The sequence below is a fragment of the Bufo bufo genome, chromosome 5, assembly GCF_905171765.1.
Source record: "Bufo bufo chromosome 5, aBufBuf1.1, whole genome shotgun sequence".
NCBI lineage: Eukaryota > Metazoa > Chordata > Amphibia > Anura > Bufonidae > Bufo > Bufo bufo.
The window spans coordinates 368,640,754-368,666,170 of NC_053393.1; the positions used below are offsets into that span (position 1 = coordinate 368,640,754).

The 25,417-nt window shown below is 44.4% G+C and overlaps 1 protein-coding gene across 2 annotated transcripts in view; it reads left to right on the forward strand.

Annotated features, from left to right (window-relative positions):
- NQO2 (N-ribosyldihydronicotinamide:quinone reductase 2) overlaps positions 1-25,417 on the forward strand; it is a 130,529-nt gene that overhangs the window by 5,768 nt on the left and 99,344 nt on the right. Inside the window, exons 3-6 of one of the 2 annotated variants that reach the window (XM_040431967.1) lie at positions 516-646; positions 1,476-1,586; positions 14,715-14,816; positions 23,181-24,263. In XM_040431967.1, coding sequence (XP_040287901.1) covers positions 516-646; positions 1,476-1,586; positions 14,715-14,816; positions 23,181-23,252 — 416 coding nt within the window. In that variant the 3' untranslated portion in view covers positions 23,253-24,263. Of the gene's footprint in view, positions 1-515; positions 647-1,475; positions 1,587-14,714; positions 14,817-23,180; positions 24,264-25,417 lie in introns of those variants that run through there. The other variant, XM_040431968.1, reaches the window with a different exon arrangement.

Consider the following 25,417-nt stretch of genomic DNA (forward strand, 5'->3'; position numbering starts at 1 on the left):
TGTGTATATATATATATATATATATATATATATATATATAATACAATAACACAATAATACAATAACACAATAATAAACAGTATAAGTTAACCCTTTCAAGAGAAATAAAGTAAGAAGTTTTAACTTCGCATAGGGAATATAGGCAAATGTCCCAAATGTCAAAGTACCTCCTGCTCCAGGGCACTACACTACAGATTTTGGATTAATTCAAAACACGAAAATACTAAGTGAAGCTCAAGACCTTACTAGCTACAATATATTTTTTTAGTTCAATAGAGTTGTCTAACTCCATACACAAATAGCTCCCCTCCATCCAGATGGTGGCAGCAGGCAGAATTTAAACTATATATTACCTTTGGTAAGCAAAATTTCATCGGCACAGAATTTTGGACATAACCATTTATAGCTAGAGGAACACTACAAAATATACAACTAAGAGATGTGAAGTGAGATTTTAATGAGTTGCACTACAGTTGATATTATGAAGCAATGTAATGTGTATTTGTAATTAACAGGAGACCTATGTAATCCTCAGCATTTCAGCTATGGAGTTGAAACAATGGAAGCTTTTAAGAATGGATGCTTATGTGATGACATACTTAAGGAACAGAATAAAATTCATGATGCTGATCTTGTCATCTTCCAGGTGATTGACTTTAAATATTATAAAAATGTCCTATGTGACTTTTGATATTTTTGATGTGGAAAAAATGATTACATGTTAGTGGTTTACTTAAGTTAAAAAGTTTGACCATGTTTCAGGCTGCAAACCCCTCGATAAACAGTTTCTCATGTTGGCATGTCCATCCCAGTGATGCATACTACAGTAGATGTGAGATCCATGTGTCGAGGATGCTACTGCCTTTACTAGCTCTCACATTTTAGCACAGCAGCATTTTTGGGCTGATTTTTCTTTATACAGTCCATGAAGGATCTCCTCTTACTTGTACTGATAAATTCTATAATATTTTTATCACACAGGGAATAATCACACAGGGGAACAATAATCTTACAATTGTATTCAACCCAATACTTTTTTTTATCCCCCTTGTGACATTTCACATGCATGCAAGTCATAATGCCAGAAGGAGATTATGGAGCTGAGTTCACTCTATATCTCCATAAGCATCAGGTGCCGACTGCAATACAGCTGACACCTGCCTGCAGTGACCAGGGTCAGAGATAACTCTGATCCCTGTCATTTAAAGTTATTTATCGGTCAATAGTGACTGTGGCATCTGAGTGGTCAGACACTGGGATAGGGCTCCCTCTGTCCTCCAATCAACCCCTGTTACACACATGAATTTTTCTTCTGGTGACTTTATCCATATAGAGATGTTAGAAAAAAAAGACAAAGGCTTCAGTATGCTGCATTTAAAAAAATGCCAGGGACCCAAAAATACACCGCCTAGTTAACAAAATATCAGTGGCAAAAAATGTGTGAACCCACCCTTAATGTACCTATTTATTTTCAGTTTCCTTTGTACTGGTTCAGCTTACCTGCAATCATGAAGGGCTGGATTGATCGATGCTTTGTACAAGGTTTTGCCTTTGACACCCCAGGTTATGAAACTGGATTACTGAAGGTATGTTTCACCACTATAATTGGATTGAATCACGCACTACAATGGGGGAAATGTATCAAGCCTGTACGCCAGATTTGTGCTATACTAATAAATCCACCACATCTTACTCCATGAGACGTTTTACTAAGGCTACATTCACATGGCTGTATACATTTTGTACACAAATCACAGATCCATTTGCATCCCACCCTGTTCGCGGGTCCCATTGTAAAAATGCCTAATGCTGTAAAATGAGACAAAAATAGGACATGTTCTATCATTTTCAGGAGTGAATTTCATATTTTGAAGTTCGTGTGCAGGTTCATGTTGTGGTATTTACTGAATTACAAACTACAAAAAATGGCGTGGTGTCAAAAGGCAGGAAGTGCTCAACCCCATATGCAGTTGGGCATCTATACCCAGGGGAGCAGATCCTGCACTTGTGGCTTGTTGCCAATGGCGATCCCCAGCAAAAAATCCATACAGTGAAGGATGCCCGCAGCGGACCACAAGTACCACAAAAAGACTTTCTACACATAATAGAAAAATGTGTGGATGTAAATAGCTATATGAAATAAACATTAATAAGGAAGGTGCACTACTGTGGCTGTAAAACAAACAAGTCTGACTAAACCCTCAAACTGGTGTTCTGAGCCCGAGCCAAGGTATCTCAAGTAGCTTGGGACCTAACTCTAACCTACCTGTGCCGTATGGGCAATAGCAGGAGCCAGTGGGCGAATTACAGGAGCATAAGGTCCAACTCACAGCAAACTCCCAGTTACCTCCAGCATGCAGCCATGCTTGCAATGGGAGGAGGGAGGAGGCTGTGAGTCCCACCCAAGACTGACTGATAAGGCCCAGGCCTCACAGGAGCACCTAAAATGTTGCTTGTGGATGAAAATCAGGCACATTTAAATATGGAGTTTATATACCTCCAAACATATCTATATACAGACTACAAAAAACATTTAGGTGCACCTATGAGGTCTGGGGCTTATCAGTCAGTCTTGGGTGGGATTCACAGCCTCCTCCCATTGCAAGCATGGCTGCATGCTGGAGGTAACTGGGAGTTTGCTGTGTAGTGCTTCAGTATGTCATACTTTTGTAACTTTCCTAAAAAAACAGACACCAAAAAAAACCTCTTTTTCTTGTCTCCTACCAACCATCTGTGAAAAACGATCCATAAACAGATGATGTCTGTGTGCTACCTGTTTTTCACAAACTAGTGCAAAAATTGAACTAAAGTAGTGCAAGCTGAGATTTTCTTATCAAAAATTGATGATCCATGTCCAATCAAGAAAAATGGACATGTGAATTACTCCATTAACTTTAATTTGTCAGTGTTCAGTCCATGTGCACAGGTCCAAAAGAAAATGGACATAAACATTGCTCATTTAAATGAGCCCTGGAATCTTTGTGGCTGTATCTTATTCAGTGTGGTAAAGGGGTTTTTGAGGATCCCATTGTTTTTTTTTGTTAGCTCCTCTAGTGTGGTAGACCTGATAAAAGAATCACTCACCTGGTCCCCGCCACACCAGTCCTGCAACCTGGCTGCATTCAGTGATCTTCCGGTCACAAGCTTGTTGACTCTGGCCTAGCTGTGGACAGGGTTAGGTGCACTGCTGCAGCCGATGACTGGCCTCAGCAGTGACATATCCCCAAGTGGCACATGAGCCAGCAGTAATGTGACATGTCAGTGATGAGGCCAGTTATTGGCTGCAGCACCGCATGTGGCCCTGCGGGCATCCCAACTGGAGGTCCACAAGCCTGGGAGTGAGAGATCGCTGACTTCAGCAAGGGTGCAGGACTTGAAGGGCGGGGACCAGGTGAGTATGCTTCTCGCATCAAAGGGGTATGCCGGTAAATTTTTGAACAACTGCATTAAGGCTGCAAGGTGTGACCCAACCAGAACCCATACCTATACATATAACCAGAGTTTCAATTTATCTTGCAATCCACTTGTCTATCTCCTGTGTGAACCTGCAACACACAGAGCATCAATGCGCCTGATCTTCCCTCTCAAAACTACGATCCCCACAATCCCTAGCTTTCCATTGTGGAAGCGCTCATCTCCATATTCATCTGTATCGCCGTCCTCAGGATAGCGATACAGATGAATCGTGCGGAGGAGCAGGGGAGAGGCGTCTCCCTTGCCCGTTCCTCTGATGTGCTACAGGCACTAGGCCTGTAGTCTATCAGAGGCTGGTGCAGGTGGCGCGACGTCATCACGCCGCCTGAGCCGTACAGAGCGGGACACAGGCCGAAAGAGGCCTGCATCGCATCACTGACAGCAGCATAAGGTAAGTATAAGTGTTTATTGTTTTTATTATTTATAGTATACTGTGGCAAGAAGAGGGGTGGGGACCCAATATACTGGCACAATATGGATTGGCACTATGAAGAAGAGGGGAAGCACTATGGAGAAGAGGGGAAGCACTATGGGGGCCACTATGGAGAAGAGGGGAAGCACTATGGGGGCCCTATATACTGGCACAATATGGGGGGCACTATGGAGAAGAGGGGAAGCACTGAGGGCCCTATATACTGGCACAATATGGGGGAGCACTATGGAGAAGAGGGGAAGCACTATGGGGGCCCTATATACTGGCACAATATAGGGGGCACTATGGAGAAGAGGGGAAGCACTATGGGGGCCCTATATACTGGCACATTATGGGGGGCACTATGGGGGCCCTATATACTGGCACAGTATCTATTCTGCGAATTGCAACAACAAAGCTAACTCCAGACTTTGATGCCTTAGCAAAAAAGGGAGACCAACAACACTGTTCCCACTAAAATTGAAGGTGAGTTATACATACTATGTTATGAAAGAAATACATTTCATAAAAGTTTTGTACAATAAAAATTTTTATGATTTTCTATCTTGAATTAAACTAAACCTTTAATGTTACGAAATTAAAATTTTATTTATATTAATTCACACAAATGCCCTATCCATCTACTCTTGGTCCGGCCCCCTGTCCAATATATGAACCCATTGTGGCCCATGAGTAGGATACAACCTTAGGCCCTTTTCACGCACACACTATTTTTCAGCGTGTATAGTGGAGTTTTTGTACCACTGTTCCTGTCATTTATGAAGTTCTATAGAAAAGAGTATAAAAGAAAGGCCAGAAAAAAATGATGTCACAAATATGCCACAAACAAAACTCTCAGGAATATGTAAAAAACAAATAAAAGCAGCCAAACTAGAGACCAAGAGATGAATTGCCAAAGAGAGCATAACTAACCCTAAACTGTTTTTCAATTATCGGTACATAAATGGTAAAAAGTATAAATCTGAAGGTGTCGGCCCTCTACAGAGTAATGAGGAGGGGAGTTGCAGAGAGCGATGAGGAGAAAGCAAAGCTATTAAATATTTTTTTCTCCACTGTATTCACTGAAGAAAATAAATTGTCAGATGCAATGCAGAATGTAAAGGTTAATTCCCCATTAAAAGTGCCCTGTCTGACCCAGGAAGAAGTACAACGGCATCTTAAAAAGATTAAAATAGACAAATTGCTAGGACCAGATGGCATACACCCCTATATCCTAAGAGAATTATATAATGTCATAGCCAGACCCTTATTTCTGATATTTAAGGACTCTATACTGACAGGGAGTGTTCCACAGGATTGGTGCATAGCAAATGTAGTGCCAATATTCAAAAAGGGTCCACAAACAGAGCCCGGAAACTATAGGCCGGTAAGTTTAACATCTGTCGTGGGTAAACAGTCTGAAGGTTTTCTAAGAAATGCTATCTTGGAGTACCTCAAAGAAAATAAGCAAATAACGCCATATCAGCATGGCTTTATGAGGGATCGGTCATGTCAAACTAATTTAATCACTTTCTATAAGGAGGTAAGTTCTATACTTGACAGCGCCGAATCAATGGATGTCGTATATCTGGACTTCTCCAAAGCATTTGACACTGTACCGCATAAAAGGTTAGTATATAAAATGAGAATGCTTGGACTGGGAGAAAATGTCTGTATGTGGGTAAGTAACTGGCTCAGTGATAGAAAACGGTACACACTCAGGTTGGGTCACTGTCACTAGTTGAGTACCTCAGGGGTCAGTATTGGGCCCTATTCTCTTCAATATATTTATTAATGATCTTGTAGAAGGCTTGCACAGTAAAATATACATTTTTGCTGATGACACTAAACTGTGTAAAGTAATTGACATGGAACAGGACAGTATACTGCTACAGATGGATCTGGATAGATTAGAGGCTTGGGCAGATAAGTGACAGATAAGGTTTAACACTAACAAATGTAAGGTTATGCACATGGGAAGGAATAATGTAAGTCACCCGTACATACTAAATGGTAAAACACTGGGTAAGGCCTCATGCACACGACCGTATTTTTTCACGGTCCGCAAAACGGGGTTCCGTTGGTCGGTGATCCGTGACCGTTTTTTCGTCCGTGGGTCTTCCTTGATTTTTGGAGGATCCACGGACATGAAAAAAAATTTGTTTTGGTGTCCGCCTGGCCGTGCGGAGCCAAACGGATCCGTCCTGAATTACAATGCAAGTCAATGGGGACGGATCCGTTTGACGTTGACACAATATGGTGCAATTTCAAACGGATCCGTCCCCCATTGACTTTCAATGTAAAGTCAGGAGTTAATATACCATAGGATCGGAGTTTTCTCCAATCCGATGGTATATTTTAACTTGAAGCGTCCCCATCACCATGGGAACGCCTCTATGTTAGAATATACCATCGGATTTGAGTTACATCGTGAAACTCAGATCCGACAGTATATTCTAACACAGAGGCTTTCCCATAGTGATGGGGACGCTTCTAGTTAGAATATACTACGAACTGTGTACATAACTGCCCCCTGCTGCCTGGCAGCACCCGATCTCTTACAGGGGGCTTTGATCCGCACAATTAACCCTTCAGGTGCCGCACCTGAAGGGGTTAATTGTGCGTATCATAGCCCCCTGTAAGAGATCAGGGGCTGTCAGGCAGCAGGGGGCAGACCCCCCTCCCTCCCCAGTTTCAATATCATTGGTGGCCAGGGTGCGGCCCCCCCTCTATTGTAATATCATTGGTGGCCAGTGTGCGCCCCCCCTCTATTGTAATATCATTGGTGGCCAGTGTGCGGCCTCCGTCGGCCCCCCTCCCCCCCTCTATTTTAATATCATTGGTGGCCAGTGTGCGCCCCCCCCCGGCCCCCCCTTTATTGTATTAATATCATTGGTGGCCAGTGTGCGGCCTCCCCTCTCCCCCCCCCCTGCCCGATCATTGGTGGCAGCGGAGATTCCGATCTGAGTCCCAGTTTAATCGCTCTGGGGCTCCGATCGGTAACCATGGCAACCAGGACGCTACTGCAGGCCTGGTTGCCATGGTTACTTAGCAATATTACAATATTAGAAGCATCATACTTACCTGCTGGCTGCTGCGCTGTCTGTGTCCGGCCGGGAGCTCCTCCTACTGGTAAGTGACAGGTCTGTGCGGTGCATTGCTTAATGATCTGTCACTTACCAGTAGGAGGAGCTCCCGGCCGGACACAGACAGCACAGCAGCCAGCAGGTAAGTATGATGCTTCTAATATTGTAATATTGCTAAGTAACCATGGCAACCAGGCCTGCAGTAGCATCCTGGTTGCCATGGTTACCGATCGGAGCCCCAGAGCGATTAAACTGGGACTCCGATCGGAATCTCCGCCGCCACCAATGATCGGGCGGGGGGGGGGGGGCCGGGGGGGGCGCACACTGGCCACCAATGATATTACAATAGAGGGAGGGGGGGTGGCCGGGGGAGGCCGCACACTGGCCACCAATGATATTACAATAGGGGGGAAGCCGGGGGGGGCGCACACTGGCCACCAATGATATTACAATAGAGGGAGGGGGGGGCCGGGGGAGGCCGCACACTGGCCACCAATGATATTACAACAGGGGGGGGGGCGGGGGGGGCCACACACTGGCCACTAATGATATTCAAACTGGGGAGGGAGGGGGGTCTGCCCCCTGCTGCCTGGCAGCCCCTGATCTCTTATAGGGGGCTATGATATGCACAATTAACCCCTCAGGTGCAGCACCTGAGGGGTTAATTGTGCGGATCACAGCCCCCTGTAAGAGATCGGGTGCTGCCAGGCATCAGGGGGCAGTCATGTATACAATTCGTAGTATATTCTAACTAGAAGCGTCCCCATCACTATGGGAACGCCTCTGTGTTAGAATATACTGTCGGATATGAGTTTTCACGAAGTGAAAACTCATCTCTGAAAAAGCTTTTATGCAGACAGATCTTCGGATCCGTCTGTATGAAAGTAACCTACGGCCACGGATCACGGACGCGGATGCCAATCTTGTGTGCATCCGTGTTCTTTCACGGACCCATTGACTTGAATGGGTCCGTGAACCATTGTCCGTCAAAAAAATAGGACAGGTCATATTTTTTTGACGGACAGGAAACACGGATCACGGATGCGGCTGCAAAACGGTGCATTTTCCGATTTTTCCACGGACCCATTGAAAGTCAATGGGTCCGCGAAAAAAAAACGGAAAACGGCACAACGGCCACGGATGCACACAACGGTCGTGTGCATGAGGCCTAACACTGACATGGAAAAGGACCTAGGAATTTTAGTGAACAGCAAACTACGCTGTAAAAACCAGTGTCAGGCAGCTGCTGCCAAGGCCAATAAGATAATGGGTTGCATCAAAAGGGGCATAGATGCCTGTGATGAGAACATAGTCCTACCACTTTACAAATCACTAGTCAGACCACACATGGAGTACTGTGTAAAGTTCTGGGCTCCTGTGAACAAGGCAGACATAGCAGAGCTGGAGACGATACTGAAGAGGGCAACTAAAGTAATAACTGGAATGGGGGGACTACAGTACCCTGAAAGATTATCAACATTAGGGTTATTCACTTTAGAAAAAAGGCGACTGAGGGGAGATCTAATTACTATGTATAAATATATCAGGGGTCAGTTCAGAGATCTATCCCATCATCTATTTATCCCCAGGACTGTAACTGTGACGAGGGGACATCCTCTGCGTCTGGAGGAAAGAAGGTTTGTACACAAACAGAGAAGAGGATTCTTTACGGTAAGAGCAGTGAGACTATGGAACTCTCTGCCTGAGGAGGTGGTGATGGTGAGTACAATAAAGGAATTCAAGAGGGGCCTGGATGTATTTCTGGAGTGTAATAATATTACAGGCTGTAGCTACTAGAGAGGGGTCGTTGATCCAAGAAGTTATTCTGATTGCCTGATTGGAGTCGGAAAGGAATTTTTTTCCCCTTAAGTGGGGGAAATTGGCTTCTACCTCACAGTTGTTGTTTTTTTGCCTTCCTCTGGATCAACTTGCAGGATGACAGGCCGAACTGGATGGACAAATGTCTTTTTTTCTGCCTTATATACTATGTTAGGAGCATATTTACTGTATAGGCTGTGTAAACTTAGACAGGCTGCCTAGGCATGCATCAGGCTGGGTCATAAATATTTTACATGGCTAGACACTTTTTTGTTTGATTTTATAAGAACTATTGGTTTGCTTAGTTTGTGACAGAATTTTACACCAGAATTGTGGTGCAATTTTGAAGCAAAATGTCACATCTTAGGCCATGCCTCTTTCCCACAAAGCCACTCCACTCTTCCACAAAGCACCCCATTGTTAAACAAGGCGTAAGTGATTTTTCTAAATCTTGATGTGCCAAATGCACAAAGTCTTGTAATGCTAATGTAACGATAAAGCCAAACTGATGGCCAGCAAACACAGCGTACCAGACTAACTTTGCGCAAGCCGTCACACTCTGAACACCCTTGAGGGCCTGGGTACTCTTCACCCACCTGCCAGCAGGAAGGGTGACTTTTGCAGAGCCCTTCCCACGTGTCAAATAGCAGGGCGGCTGGTGGCTGGGCACACCGGTCGCAGTTGGGCAAAACCCCAAAGTAAATCTTTGCTAGCTTCACCCTCCGGGGGGGGGGACATCCCAGCCCTCGTCGCCAGCAAGGGGTGAGGAATGTCCCGCCGGAGACCACCTGGGAGAATGAGAGACACGTCTTTGCTTGGTGATATGCTTCCGGTGAGACTGCGTCTGTCTCCCTGGCTGCCTGACAAATCTGTGCTCAATTTTGGCACAATTTATGACAAGGCCTAGATGCAGTGACATTAGTAAATGTGGGCCAGTGCATGTAGATTTTGTTAATAGTTTAAAATGGAATTCATAGTGTAGGAGGGCGCAAGGGTCCGTCATTGACGGAAGGTACGTGTCACCGAGGTTCCTGGCCTTGGTGAGATAAAAACCGGTAATTTTGTGTCAGCGGCAGCTAGTGCTCGCTGACACTGTTTTACTTAGTGTGGCTGTAAAGCCAATCCGGCCCGGTTCTTATTGGGAGCAGCCAAAGAGCAGGGTGGGTGGCTGTTCCCCACGTCCAGGCCATGTTTTGGGCTGGGAATAAAAACCCAGCCAGCAGTCACAGCTGTGTGTGGATTAGGCTACATGCACACGACCGTGCTGTTTTTTGCGGTCCGCAAACTGTGGATCCGCAAAAAACAGAAGCCGCACGTGTGCCTTCCGCAATTTGCAGAACGGAATGGGCGGCCCATTGTAGACATGCAAAACGGACAAGAATAGGACATGTTATATTTTTTTTGCGGAGCCACGGAACGGAGCAACGGATGCGGATAGCACCCGGAGTGCTGTCCGAATCTTTTGCGGCCCCATTCAAGTGAATGGGTCCGCATCCGATCCGCAAAAATGGCGGCTCGGATGCGGACCAAAACGGTCGTGTGCATGAGGCCTTACCCTGCATTTTCATAGTGGATCTGTGAAGCACTGTGGTTTTTGGGTTCCAACCAGTTGGTAGCGCGCTGGAGAGCCGCACGCTGAAAATCAGGCGCCCTAAAGCCTGCGGTGGACAGCTGTGGATTGCCCTGGACAAAACAGTCCACCAGGTGACACGTTTGTGCTGTGGACTTTAGGTGGTGTGAATTAACACCAGGACTCTGCACAGTGTTATTTTTGCTTTGTTGCTTTTTGTGTGAATCAACACTGAACTTTTGCTTTATTACCGTGTTCTTGCCTCTGTACTGCGTCCGCTTACCCTGCCTACCAGAGCAAATCCCTACAATAGTAACATCTGGCTGCAGAGGTCTTACAGAAAAAAAAAAATGCACAAAACCCACATGAAACAGTGCGTGACAACAGAATTAGGGTTATAGGGAATCTGTCACCAAAAACCTTGTTGTTACTATACGTGGCCCCATTGTGGAGAAATCAGCCTTTTTATTTTATGCTAATTAGCCCCTGGGTGTAATGAGGGCAGTACCATTGCACATTGTTACCCCCAAGGCTCTGCTCCCTTTCATTCCTGGCCGCGTCCCCAACCACTTTGACTGATAAGGACAGGCAGTGAAGATGTACTCATGCCTGGTTCTGAAGTCTCACGGCAGCACGTTCCACGCACATGTTGTACATGGCTGGAGTGCCCGGCAATCTCCAGCCATGTACTGTGCATGTGCGGAATACACTGCTGCGAGACTTCAGGGCCAAGCATGAGTACACCTTCACTGCCTGTCAAAGTGATGGGGACTCAGTCAGGAATGGAAGGCTAATTAGCATTAAAAAAAGGTTGATTTCTCCACAATGGGGCAACGTATTGAAATACGAACAAGACCATTAGAAACAGGCTCGGACTGGCCCACCGGGGAGCCGTGAAATCCTTGGCGGGCCCCTTACCTGGAAATTTCTAATCATATAATAACTAATCGGCGGCAGCCCCAGCTGCCTGCTGGAAAGCACCACTGCCTGTCGCTGTAATAAGCAGTGCGGCACACATCAATGGACATGAGGCTGCAGCAAGTGGCCAAATGATCTCTGAGATCATCTCACTACCTCTCATTTAGTATGGCTGCGGCAGCGCTGGGGGGCCCTGCCTCCTGACCTGTGCTCTTACTGATGACGCTGCATGCAGAGCAGGAGAAGCCCTGCCGCCCGCCCATATTCTGAGTCAGTGCAGAACGCGGTGGCGGGATTTCAGTTTATGTGACAACCAGGAAGGCACAGGCAGAGCTACAGAAGCGAAGCACGTAGACCTTCAGGACCTGTTGGGAGTTGTAGTTTTCATTACTGCTAAACACTGTACTGTTAGAGCTCATGCCCTGTACACATGACAGATCTGTGCAGACACTGAACCAAGAAGAGACATGTCCCTTCTTACCACGGTCATGAGTTAAAACTTCCGCACTGCAAAGTGCAGCCTCTTATTGAAAACTATGGGAGGCAAACACTACGTGGCCGCCAGACAGAAATTTCTGGACAATCTGTAAAAATAGGCGTGTTTTTTTCCTGTGTCCATGAAAAAAATAGAGGTGTCTGATTATTATTTTTTTGACTGGTGGTACCTGACTGGTGGTACAGTAAATGCTAGTAATGGGTATGTCAGTATGTTAAGTATTATAACCTTTATCATTCAATATGGTTTTCCAAATTGTCCATAAAAAATGTTGGAAGTCCGTAATTTTTGGATAAGTTGTCCAGAAAAATTCTGGTTGGCAACCTTGCCGCTGGAGGAATTATCTGCACCAAAATACCACTAGGCAAATTCTGCCATGTGAACGGCCCCTTATGTTCCAAGAATCAACATCAATTGCTGTTGACAAACTAGAAGTCTGTACGATATACAAATAAATTAAAAGGGTTCTCCAGACATCAGGAAAAATACAAGAGTTCGGTGGACCTGTGGAAGAAATTTAGTTTCATTAATACTTACCTGTCCCTTGCTTCACTAATGCCATTGTCCCTGCTGCACTCGCACAGGTCGCTAGCTCTTGACCTGTCTGGATGTTTGCGCTTCTTTACCTGTTCAGCTACATAGTAATAAATGTAGCTGGACAGGAAAATAAGCGCCCACACCCGGGACAAGAGCAGAATAGCTTGCGGCCAATGCTAGTGTCTGGAGAACTCAAAAGCCTAAAATCACACAACCATTAAAGGGGTTTTCCAAGTTTTTACTATTGAAGATCTATCCTCCTGGCACCGCTGCCAATCATCTGTATGAGGAGTCGACGCATGCAGTGTGCACGTGCCGTCTCCCTTCTGTCTTCCTGTTGGCTATTGCTGTCTATGGTCTTTGCAACACCTGGCACCCCCGCCGACCTGATATTGATGACCTATCCTGAGTCAATAGTAAAAGCCCAGAGAATCCCTTTAACTGTTAGTAAGTAGTAAACCCTTAATTTATTTGTAGACTCCAAGGTCTTCAGGCTTTTGGCCACAGCTTGGCTATGCAGCAGCCGCTACATGTGACAACATCCTTACGGCTGGGATAAGAGATAACTACCAACCCTACAGTTTAACCCCAAAGCTTCCACAGTCAATACCAACCATGGCACCTCAGGGTAATAATAATAATATAGCATTTACAGTCCATGGGTGGCACAGGCACAAGTAAAAATATAATAAAATCTAACTTTATTTTATATGTATTGACATAGTGCTAATAAGGGTTACACATTATACTGCACAGTGCATGCCATAAAAAAGCAAAAAAAATAAAACAATAGATTTACTTTATTTTCCATTCCCCTGTGAACAAAATGAATTGGCTCGATTCACACAAAAATGGAAAACTTTTTTTATGCCTTTTTCTGACTGCCACACAGCCATTTTCAGTACCATTGCAGACTATGGGGCTGTTTTTCTATGGGGCTGTTTTTCTAGCGGTCATCAATAATGTCCTATTTTTTGTCCATTTTGACAGCCAGATGTACCCCTTTGAAATCAATAGGCCATTTGCCGTTTACACAGAAGTACGCAGGTATATGAGTGGCACAGAAGGCAGGGAATTAAAAAAATATATATAAATACTGCCCCCTGTGTATGAAATGCCCCAATACTGCCCCCTGTATATAAACCCATGATAATGCCAACAATTAAAAAAAAAAAACTCAGCTCATCACAGGTATGCATGGGAACACTTTAGGCAGCAGGACCTTGTGCTCTCAGTGATGTGACATCGCAAGACCATTTTTTTTTTTTTTAGGCTTGCTGAGGGACTCGGTGGTTAATCTAGGACAAGGAATTTCCACGTGTGACTGCTGTCCATATTACTGACTGTAAATAGCAGACTAAGGGGAGATTTATCAACATCTGTGCTTTCTATGTCGGTCTTGATCTCTCCTGCACCGTTGGAGGATGCGTCTAATTTATGACGAGGTGCAGGCCTGTGCACCTAAACAAAAATCTACAACAGCTCAGAGCTGCCGTACATTTATGCAAGGGCGGACTGGGAACTTAAAGTTGCCCTGGAAAAAAAACTAAAAGTGGCCCCAGTGTCAAAATTGACAGAAGGTGGGGCAAGACAAGTAGATGGGTCCAAGACAAGTTGGCAAGGTCAGTAATATCATAGGGCAGCACAGAATACTATCCCACAGAACCAAATACCACAGTGCAGAACAAAATACATCCCCATAAGCTGTCTCTCTGTGGTGGTCATCAATATCCATGTTCTGTTCTCATCCTCCAATTGTCTTTAGTATGTAGCAGGAGGCTTAGGAGGTGAGATGTGGGCCACAACACCAAGCCAGCCCTACCTTCAGCATTCTGCCTAGACTTTCTATGATAATGACCCCTAGAGTTCCCCCAGTAGTATGTACCCGGAGAGCGGCAGTGAGGAGGGCTTGGGTGGCCCTATGGGCATCAGTCCACCCGGAAAATTCCCTGTAGGGTTCATGGCGAGTCTGCCCCTTGATTTTTGGCTTTATTTGCATAAAAAACTGATAGAAATGGGCGGGTCAGTGTACTGTCCGCAAAAAATGTGAGTAGAGATGATCGAAGTTTGGAAAATTCGAATCGGCTGCTTCACCGAACTTCAACAAGAAAATCGATTAATTACAAATTACTTTGTCACATATTGCTTTCCATTGTATGGAGCGGGTACAATGACGGGGAATGACTATCGTGCTGAGCCCCCCCCCCCCATCATTTATCCCCGAAGATGCCGCGTCATCAGATACTTCGATTTTCTCAACACTAAATGTGAGGCCTAACTATGTACTATACAATATAAGTGAGTGAAGAGATCTGATGACAACGAAAGTGGGAAGTTGTAGGTAAAAGCCTACGTTATTTATAACACTAATGAATTGCCTTCTCTCGTTTTTCTGCTGCTTAGGGTAAACGAGCGTTACTTTCATTTACGACTGGTGGAACAGAACATATGTTCAGTAAAGAAGGCATAAGTGGCAATATCCGCTACCTTCTTTGGCCTATTCAGGTAAGCTTTTGCAAATAAATAATGTTTCCAATATGCAGTACCTTATGAGGCAGAATATAAAGTAGTTCACTGCATGATACTAACGACACCTTTTTAAACCCGTGCAAGCTGCTGAAGAAAATGCAGTGACTGGGTCGCACGTGAGTGTGGGTGGCTGGGTGCAGTAGTCGTACTCACGGTTTCCTGAAGCTAACTGGGCTGGCGTGTAGTGATGGGAAGGGTGCACCGGTTCTTCCCTTCGGAACACACTCTGGTTTTGGGGTTCTCCTGCATGATGGCAGTGGAGGTGCCATTGATATTGCTGTTTTACGGTGCGAGGCAGGGTCCCAGTAGTTGTGATGCCAGCAACTTGCGGTGCAAATGTAGTGTGGTACATTTTATGAGACCGGTGTTGGTATAACAAATCCACAGTACTTTACTGAAATCGAGCAGCAGATGATCCACACAAGCAATAATCACATGAAATGCAGAATTTACAGTCGACTCAAATAATTCCCAGAGGTTGTATATGGAGGCTAGCTTCTCCCTCTCACAATCAGACTGGTCAATCTTTCCTTTCCCCGGCCTAACGGGATGCACTCTCTATAATCAGATATATAAGTTTATGATATCTACAGTATCTTCAGAGGAATACAGTCTATGAACAGGGGGCCAGCCTGTCCTTTGGTTATGTTGGGCAGCGTGTAGCTTACAGTGTTTCCACCACATACAAAGGAGGCTGTAGCCATTTTTAGCCATTTCTCCTAGAGAGGAAAGGTGGAGCCAGCCCTAACTAGCCTCATGGGACCTCACAACCTTATGGGATTTGTAGTACATAATACATTTCAGTGCTTTGTGGTGTATTTCAGGACACTGCACAAACTGAAGAGCATTTTTTGTGTGCGCTTTCTTTTCAGTGGTTAAAATTGGTTGACAATTTTCATTTTTTTAACTAGTTTTCTTATTTATTTATTTTCTCTTTTTTAAATTTAGAACAGGCATAATTTCAGTAATTTTTCAGGTCTCATAGAGATTCCTATGGGAAAAATGCATGAAAGCACGACATACAACATTTTGCAAATACGCTAAAACGCACAAACGCAGTGTAAAAAATGCCATTAAAAAAAAAGCTTTGTAGTGAATTTCATAACAGACTTTAAAGTAACATCTGGCCGCATCATAAAAAAAAAGGCTAAATAAGTCCTAAAAAAGGAACTTTTAAAGAGGTGTTCAGTTATCCCCCAGAGTGTGCACAACCTATTGAAGGATTCATACTATGGTCCTGCTCCCTGGCTCCTGCTTGGCCAACTTATGAACCCTAGTTTGTATACTTCTGGCTGAATATGGACATGGTCACTTGCACCTGCAGTCAATTACTGGCTTCAGTGGTGACATGTCCCAAAATGGCAAGAGACCGCAGTAATGTGCGGCTTGGGGACATGTCTCTGCTGAAGCCAGTGATTGACTGTAGCTGCGCAGGTGACCATGTCCATACCTGTCCAGAATTAAAAAACCAAAGAAGAACCACCATGCAACAGAAAACCATGTGTGGGCTCCTTCACTGATCTGGGTTAGTCTGGGCGATCTCACAATGTTTCGCCGGATTTCGCCGCCATTCCCACAGGACGCTACCCGCACCATACAGAAGCCATCATTTTCAATACACAGGTGAAAACCTAATAGATAATGATATAGGAGGGATTCATTAGACTGAATGGGGTATAAAAGCATGGATATAGATCAGATTGACACGCCCCCCAGAGGAAGCGCGGCAAAACGTACGTCAGGGTTTGTTCTGCCCCCCCCAGCTCTTGGTCTGCATACCTTTCTTATCTCCGTACCAGTTATGTATTGTATTCTTCTCATGCCATACTTTTAAGCTCTTACTAAGGAGGCTGTCATGGAGGGAAGTGAAGAGTGCAGCCCTGGACTCCACCCGCACCTCTGTCCCTACCTACTTGCAAAACCCGTCCTATCTGATGGCATACAACTTGGCAGCGGTCCCTAGCTTAAATACGTGCAGGGGCCTAAAAGCAAAGGAATACCGTGAACAGAGTCAGGGAAGAAAGTCAAAAACTAGGAGGTCATGCAGTAAACAGGGGAAAAACACAATAGCAAGGTCACAAACAAAGCCGAGGTCGAAAGCCAAGAGGTCACGTCAAATACAAATGGAGGTAGCGAGGTCACAAACAAAGCCGAGGTCAAAACTGTTTAAATGCCCCCTGACTGATGAGTCACATGACGTGGCCAGCGTCACGTGACTCACATTACACAGCCCAACACAGCGAGCACCAATTCATCTTATGGAGCTCAGCTTCCCTGCTGCTCGTAGTCTAGGGGACCACCGGCGCCGCGAGGGAGGAGGCATGTGCGGCCGGGTCCTTCCCGCCGCCTGGTCCCCATGGAGACGAGGACGCCGGCCGCGTCCTCGCTCCTGCACACAGACGGATGCCGGTGGCGCTGCAAGAATGAAGCGCGTCGCTGGCTCCCCATCACAGTACCCCTCCTTCTACGAGGGGCCACAGGACCCATAATTACTGGAGTTATGTGGAATCTTCTCACTTGCTTTGGCAGCATGCATCTTACTAGCTGGCACCCAAGACCTCTCCTTAGGACCAAAGCCCTTCCAATGGACCAAATATTGTAGAGAGTTCCGGACTTTTTCGCATCAATAATCCTAGAGATCTCGAATTCTGGTTGATTGGCCATCTCCACTGGTGGTGGAGATTTCTGTGACACATACTTTTAAAGTAAAGACTTGTGAAAAGCATTATGGATACGAAAGGAGTCGGGTCATTTTAACTTAAAAGATACAGGATTAATAATGCCCACAATCTCACAAGGCCCAATAAACCGTGGTGCAAACTTATTCGAGGGTACCTTCCAAGACAAATTCTGCTGCTCGTGGTCTAGGGGAACGCCGGCCGCACTGAGGAGGCGTGCGCGGCCGGGTCCTCCCCGCCCCCTGGTCCCCATGGAGACTAGGATGCGTCCTCGCTCCTGCACACAGACGGGATGCTGGCGGCGCTGCAAGAAGGAAGCGCGTCGCCAGCTACCTGTTACAGAGGCATTTCAGATCCCTGTTGGGTGTATTGTGATGACTATTTGATCTAGTGATGCCCCATTCTATTCATATGTATAACAATATTATAGAATATTGGGGAATGGATTGCAATACTATATACTGATAGATAGGGAACTGTTTATGGTGGGAGACTCTACAGGGTGGGCCATTTATATGGATACAACTTAATAAAATGCGAATGGTTGGTGATATAACTTCCTGTTTGTGGCACATTAGTATATGTGAGGGGGGAAACTTTTCAAGATGTGTGGTGACCATGGCGGCCATTTTGAAGTCGGCCATTTTGAATCCAACTTTTGTTTTTTCAATAGGAAGAGGGTCATGTGACACATCAAACTTATTGGGAATTTCACAAGAAAAACAATGGTGTGCTTGGTTTTAACGTAACTTTATTCTTTCATGAGTTATTTACAAGTTTCTGACCACTTATAAAATGTGTTCAATGTGCTGCCCATTGTGTTGGATTGTCAATGCAACCCTGTTCTCCCACTCTTCACACACTGATAGCAACACCGCTAGAGAAATGCTAGCACAGGCTTCCAGTATCCGTAGTTTCAGGTGCTGCACATCTCGTATCTTCACAGCATAGACAATTGCCTTCAGATGACCTCAAAGATAAAAGTCTAAGGGGATCAGATCGGGAGTCCTTGGCGGCCATTCAACTGGCCCAAGACGACCAATCCACTTTCCAGGAAACTGTTCTCTAGATGGCACGTTCCCTGAGTTTTTCCAGCAAGATGGTGCACCACCACATTATGGGTGTCAGGTCCGAGCATTCCCTAGATGAACAGTTAACCAAGCACACCATTGTTTTTCTTGTGAAATTCCCAATAAGTTTGATGTGTCACATGACCCTCTCCTATTGAAAAAACAAAAGTTGGATTCAAAATGGCCGACTTCAAAATGGCCGCCATGGTCACCACCCATCTTGAGAAGTTTCCCCCCTCACATATACTAATGTGCCCCAAACAGGAAGTTAATATCACCAACCATTCCCATTTTATTAAGGTGTATCCATATAAATGGCCCACCCTGTATTTATATTTATATAGGAGGGATTCATCATCTTATCACAGTCATGATATGTGTATAAGTGGGACATACAGTGGGGCCTAGTGACTGGAGGGGTATCACTCTCTTAGTACCTTCTGCATTGACTTTTTATTATTATCGATACTTATATGATATATATCTTTTTAATGAGACACAATAAAGATGTTTTTGTACTATATGTGTGGTGTCTGTAATTTGGTTCTGTCCAGAATTAAACAACCCTTTAAAAGGGTTGTCATGAAAAATATTCTACAGTTTTCAAACTAGCACCTGGATCTCAATACTTTTGTAACTGAATGTAATAAAAAATTCAGCATAACCACTGAATTATTCAATAAAATGTATCTGTACATCACCACCTGCGCTTTGTTCTTTTTCGTATTTCTTTGTCCCGGCTCACTGAGAAGGATGCACATGCTTGGTTTCATCCTTCAACTGCCTCCTGAGCTGTGATAGGGTGAGAGCTGCAGGAGAATGGACATGCCTCCTAAGATGCAGCAGAACAGACACTCCTTGTGAGCTGCCAGATTGATATCAGTCTAGTAGAGCAATGTATGTGGACATCTCTTGATCTATGTGAGGAACAGGGCTGGTTCTAGCTTTGTTAGAAAAATATTTTCATGTACTATATGATGTCAGATTTTTTACATTAGTCATGGGATAATCCCTTTTAAGGTTCACATTTTAAAGAGAACCTGCCATTGTGAAAATGCAGTGCATTCTGCATGCAGCATGTTATAGAGCAGAGAAGCTGAGCAGATTTATATCTAATTTTATAGGAAATGATCCAGCAAAATGTTTGATTTATTCTTTTAAATCTCTGCTCTTTCTGAGCCAAGTGGCCCATCTGATTATTGACTGCTAGCTATCTCTGCATACACATATACTGTACATACTGTACAAGGATGTCAATCCTTTATAAGACCACCCACATAGCTACTTGCAACCCAGTCTAAGTCCACCTGCCCACCTATATCTTACAAAACCATATTACAGAGCCACATGCTCTCAGTTTCACATATAGATACATGGAGGATTATTTTTTTCTCATGTGTTTCATACATGCAATATTACGGATGTATTCTGCCCTAGGAGTATTCTCTGGGGAGAATACCATGGCTGCGGGAAGTCTAGATTTGGGGGTTGAAAACTGTAGAGTATTGCATTAGCAGCAGAGTGGTTGAGAGTTTAACAAATCTCATCCGACACTGTCAGAAAAACCTGCATAGTAACTGAGCTGTGATGCATTTTTTTGGTTAATTTTTTGTCCCATGTAGACGTAGTCTAAGCCAGTTAAAAAAATAAAGTGGGGCATTTATGAAATCTGCTACGTCAGCTTTGTGGCATAAAAAAATGTCACAAGCGATGTTGCACGCCACATTTTGTTTTCAAAATGTCCACATTTTGCTCCTTTTGGCAACCTGTGCCTTTCCACGTCATTTTCAGAAGGAAAAAAAGGTCTATGGTCGGCACCCTGGTGGAGGTGATGTCATCTCATTCACAGCAGCTCCAAATATAACTGTTAGGGGGCAGCAACTATATTTTGGTCTTTTCCAGACCTTGGTCACAGCCTATAATATATACAAAAATATATGTAGATCAGTCATAGGAGCAAATATAGATACAGTTGAAACCAGAAGTTTACATACACTATATAAAAAGACACAAATGCATGTTTTTCTCAATATCTGACATGAAATCAGAATAAACCTTTCCTGTTTTTGGTCAATTAGGATTACCATAAATATTATTTGCCAAATGCCAGAATAATGAGAGAGAGAATGTTTTAATGCATTTTTATTACTTTCTGCAAAGTCAAAAGTTTACATACATTTCATTAATATTTGGTACCATTGCCCTTTACCTGTATGGACTTGGATCAAACGTTTTGGATATCCTTCACAAGCTTCTCACAATAGTTGGTCAGAATTTGGGCCTATTCCTCCTGACAAAACTGGTGTAACTGAGCCATGTTTGTTGGTCGCCTTGTTTGGCACCTGCCTTTTTAGCTTTGCCCATAAATTTTGCATTGAGATCAGGGCTTTGTGATGGCCACTCCAAAACATTGACTTTGTTAACCTTAAGCAACCGCTCAGGATGCTATACCGCCAAACACAATCTTGTTGCCAGCGGCAACCACACGTGAGGCAACAAACAAGTGGCCCTCACCATGTAGTTGACAACTACCAAACCGCAGGCAAGCACATGCGGGTCCAGAGTCACGACCATGACCATGGTCATGACAGGATATTGACACAATCTTACCAGCTTCCTCCATCATCTTCACAAGGTCTTTTGCTTTTGTTCTTGGGTTGATATTCACATGTCGGACCAAAGCACGTTAATCTCTGGGACACAGAACCCGTCTCCTTCCTGAGCGGTATAATGGCTGAACATTCCCATCATGTTTGTACTTGCATATAAGTGTTTGTACAGATGAACAAGGCACCTTCAGGTAACTTGAAATTTCACCCAAACAAACCTAACAGAAGCTTCCAAACACATGACATCATCATATGGGCGGTCCAGAATTGTTTAAAGGCATAGTAATCTTAGTGTATGTAAACTTTTGACATTGCAGAAAGTAATAAAAATGCCTAAAAACATCCTCCCTCTCATTATTCTGGCATTTGGCAATAATAATAATTATGGTAATCCTAATTGACCAAAAACAGGAAAGATTTATTCACATTCCATGTCAGATATTGAGAAAAACATGCATTTTTTTTTTGTGTATGTATACTTCTGGTTTAAACTGTACATCAAAAGGAGTATAAACAATAAATAAAATACTGGTTTCACTGATTTTACTTTCAGAAGTTGAGTGAGAAGTTGCTCAGGTTTTGTTGGTAGATCACTTTTAATTCACATGAAGTGTGACTTTTAAAACGTTACAGCCAGTTGCAACTCCATGCCGGTTTTACCCCCTAGAAGTACTTTCAATGAAATAGGAGAAGCAACATTGCACTAGCGCCAAATTTATAAAAAAAAAAACATGCAGAGGGTGCGACCACTACCGGGCCCCCCAGGGGAGGGGGCCCGCAAGTGCTTTTAGCCAGCCCAGTCTCCCTCCGCTTTGCTTTGTCTATTTAAAAAGTAAGTGGCTAGTGCGGCTGCGCACATCCCCATACCTCCACCCTTTCTGGCTCATTGTCGGTGAGACCTGGCGCTGGAGGTCACGGGTCTCGCTGGGAAGACGTGATAATGCTGCCAGTGAGACGGGACGACCGAAAGCGGAACAGAGCAGAGCAGTAGTATTTTAGATTTTTTTTTTTAGGTATACACATGCTGGGAGCACCCAGCACTATGAATTCAATTTAAGAAAGGGCCGGGGAAGGGTGGGGGGCACAAAAAGAAAATAAAATCTATACAGAGAGGGTGGCAGCCTGGCAGGCGCTGTGCCATACTGGGGGCACCTGGCAGTGGCCCTATGAACTGAATTTAGAAAGATGGGCCCGCACCAGCCATATAAGAGGGGGCCACAAAAAATATAATCTATACATAGTGAGCTGGGAGCCAGGGGCAGCCAATCATTCAATTATATACAGAGGGTCAAAATGAAATATATACAGTTTGAGTGAGTGGGAGCCAAATGAAATATATACAGTCTGAGTGGGGGCCAAATTAAATACAGGTATATACAGTCTGGGGGCCAAATAAATATATACAGTCTGAGTGGGGGCCAAATGAAATATATATAGTCTGGGTGGGGACAAAGTGAAATGTATATAGTCTGGGTGGGACCAAATAAAATATATAGTCTGGGTGGGGGCCAAATGAAATATATACAGTCTGGGTGGGGGTCAAGTGAAATATATATAGTCTGGGTGGGGGCCAAATGATATATATACACAGAGCGAGTAGCGGTGAGGGGGCGGGGTAATGGGGTTTGCAGGTTAATGAGGGTGTGGGTCCCCAATCCAAAGTTTGCCCTGGGGTCCATAGACCTCTAGTTACGCCACTGAAAACATGCACCACATTAACAAATTTTGCTCAAGTGGCATAGATTCGTCTTGGGATATTGATAAATCGGCTTCACCTACTTTCAGAAATCGATTGTTTTTTTCATAGCATTTAGATATAATGCTCAGTATACTTATACAAAATGGGGATTTTGAGGTAATATACCTGTCAACAGCCGAGGATCTTTTGGCCAATTTTACACCAGCATAATCGGGCACTTTTCTGTCCCCATATTAAACTATTTGAAATTGACCTTCTGATCTTATTTCCTGTTGCTTTCTTAGCACGGCATAATGCACTTCTGTGGATTTGAAGTCCTTGCTCCCTCAAATATCCTATGCAACCAGAGCATGTGAGTGATGAAAGAAGGAAAAGAAATGCTGAACAATTGGGACTCAAAGACTAGAAAACATTTGGCATGAAAATCCAATAGATTGTAAACCGACTTGGTACTCTCACTAGATGGTTGGCGAAACAACATCATCTGTTTCTGCTAGAAAAGTATTAACCTTCTCAGTGCTATTGCTCTTTAGGGCCTTGATGGTGAGCAGAAGAAAGTGTTCAGGTTCCCATTTTGTAAATGCACCAGCCAAACTGTATATTGCAGTAAATTCAAATGATTATTTTTTATTATTATTATATGGATTCCATTAAATATTCTTTATTGTAATAGAATAATGTAATGACAAACAAAACTCTGTCGATTTTCTGCATACGTATCTAATAAACGTCCAAATAGTAGCTATGTAAAAACATAGAAAGAATAGTTACCTACTATGCTTTCCAGAAATCGATATAATCTGCAAATTCATAGAAGGCAGCATGTCATTTCCTATCAATTTAAAGAGCATCTGTCAGCATAATTAATCCAAGTAAACCAGGGATACTTCCTTGCTGGTACGATTGATCATGCTGTGACATATTTGTTGCAGTAATCAGATATGTAGTAGAAATTTGTACCTTTTTTGTATGCCATATTGTTCTAGGAGCCACTGTGGGGCTGGTCTAGCCCCTCGGAGCACCATTTCAGCTCCTTCTCTACCCGGCATCCTCACTGTTTAGGCCTGGCACTGAAATCCCATCCATGCGCCAGAGAGAGTACAGTCAGCGCATGCGCATTTCAGATCTCAAAACGGGGAGCCTGCTTTAAAGATCTGAAACTGCGCATGTCTCATCTGTACTCTCGATGGATCTTAGAGCAGGGACAGCTGTCCCTACTTTGAGATTCGATCTGCGCATGTGATGACTGTACTCTTACCAGTGCATGCTCAAGATTTTACAGCCAGGCATCTGAAAAGTGAGGATTCCTGGCCAGTCAATCAGTATGGAGAGGAAGTGGCGACAGGGGCATTGAGGAGGTGAAGCGATGCTAGGCTATACATGTACTAACTAGTGGTCCCTAGGGACCTATTTACGTTTTTTGGATCCAGTACTGCTTTTTTCTTTTAAAACTTCACTTTTATTTCATTATTTTAATAAATACAATCCTTTTATTCAAATATTTATTGTTACTATGTTACAGACAGGTTTAAAAACTATCAGTGATGCGGAAAAATCTCTGAATTCTTTACTCTTAGTGATATATATTTGTCACGGAACCATGAACCAGACGTACCAACAAGAGATAAGTGAAAATAAGAAGGCTTTATTGAAAATAAAGCTGTAAGAGCAAAAGTCCAAACGGATGGTGAAACCGAGCAGGTCTTTGCGAAGCCAGAGGTCAGGAACCAGAAGGGTAGTCAGACGAAGCCAGGATCAGGAACCAGCAGGGTAGTCAGATGAAGACCAGATCAGGAACCAGCAGGGTAGTCAGACGAAGCCAGGATCAGGAACCAGCAGGGTAGTCAGACGAAGCCAGGATCAGGAACCAGAAGCAGCAGCAGTCTTAGAAGCATGTGAACACAAGAGGACCAAGCAAGGAACTGAAGCCACAGACCTCCTATATATATAGCCAGGCATCCAGCTCCTTCCCAGGGGAAGGAGGAGCGCAGGGTGGAAGGCTACAAGAAACCCAGAAACCAAGATGGCCGCCAGCACATGTCAAACGAAGGAGAGCAGCAAGCAGGTAAGACCATGACAGTACCTCCCCCTCAAGGGCCCCTCCTCCGCGGAGCACAAAACGGTTTCTGAGGGAAGCGTGCGTGGAAGGCTCGGAGCAAGGCAGGAGCATGGACATCTGCGGAGGGAACCCAGGAACGCTCCTCTGGACCATAACCACGCCAATGGACCAAAAACTGCAACCGACCGCGGACCAGGCGTGAGTCCAGGATATTGCTCACCTCATATTCCTCACGATTGCCCACTTGGACCGGACGAGGCCGAGGAACCGAGGAAGTGAAACGATTACACACCAGTGGCTTCAACAGGGAGACATGAAACACGTTGGAGATCCGCATGCCAGGAGGAAGCGCAAGGGCATAGGCTACCGGGTTTACCCTGCGAAGCACTCGGAAGGGACCAACAAAGCGAGGCGCCAGCTTGGGAGTGGGCACTCGAAGGTTGAGGTTGCGGGTGGACAACC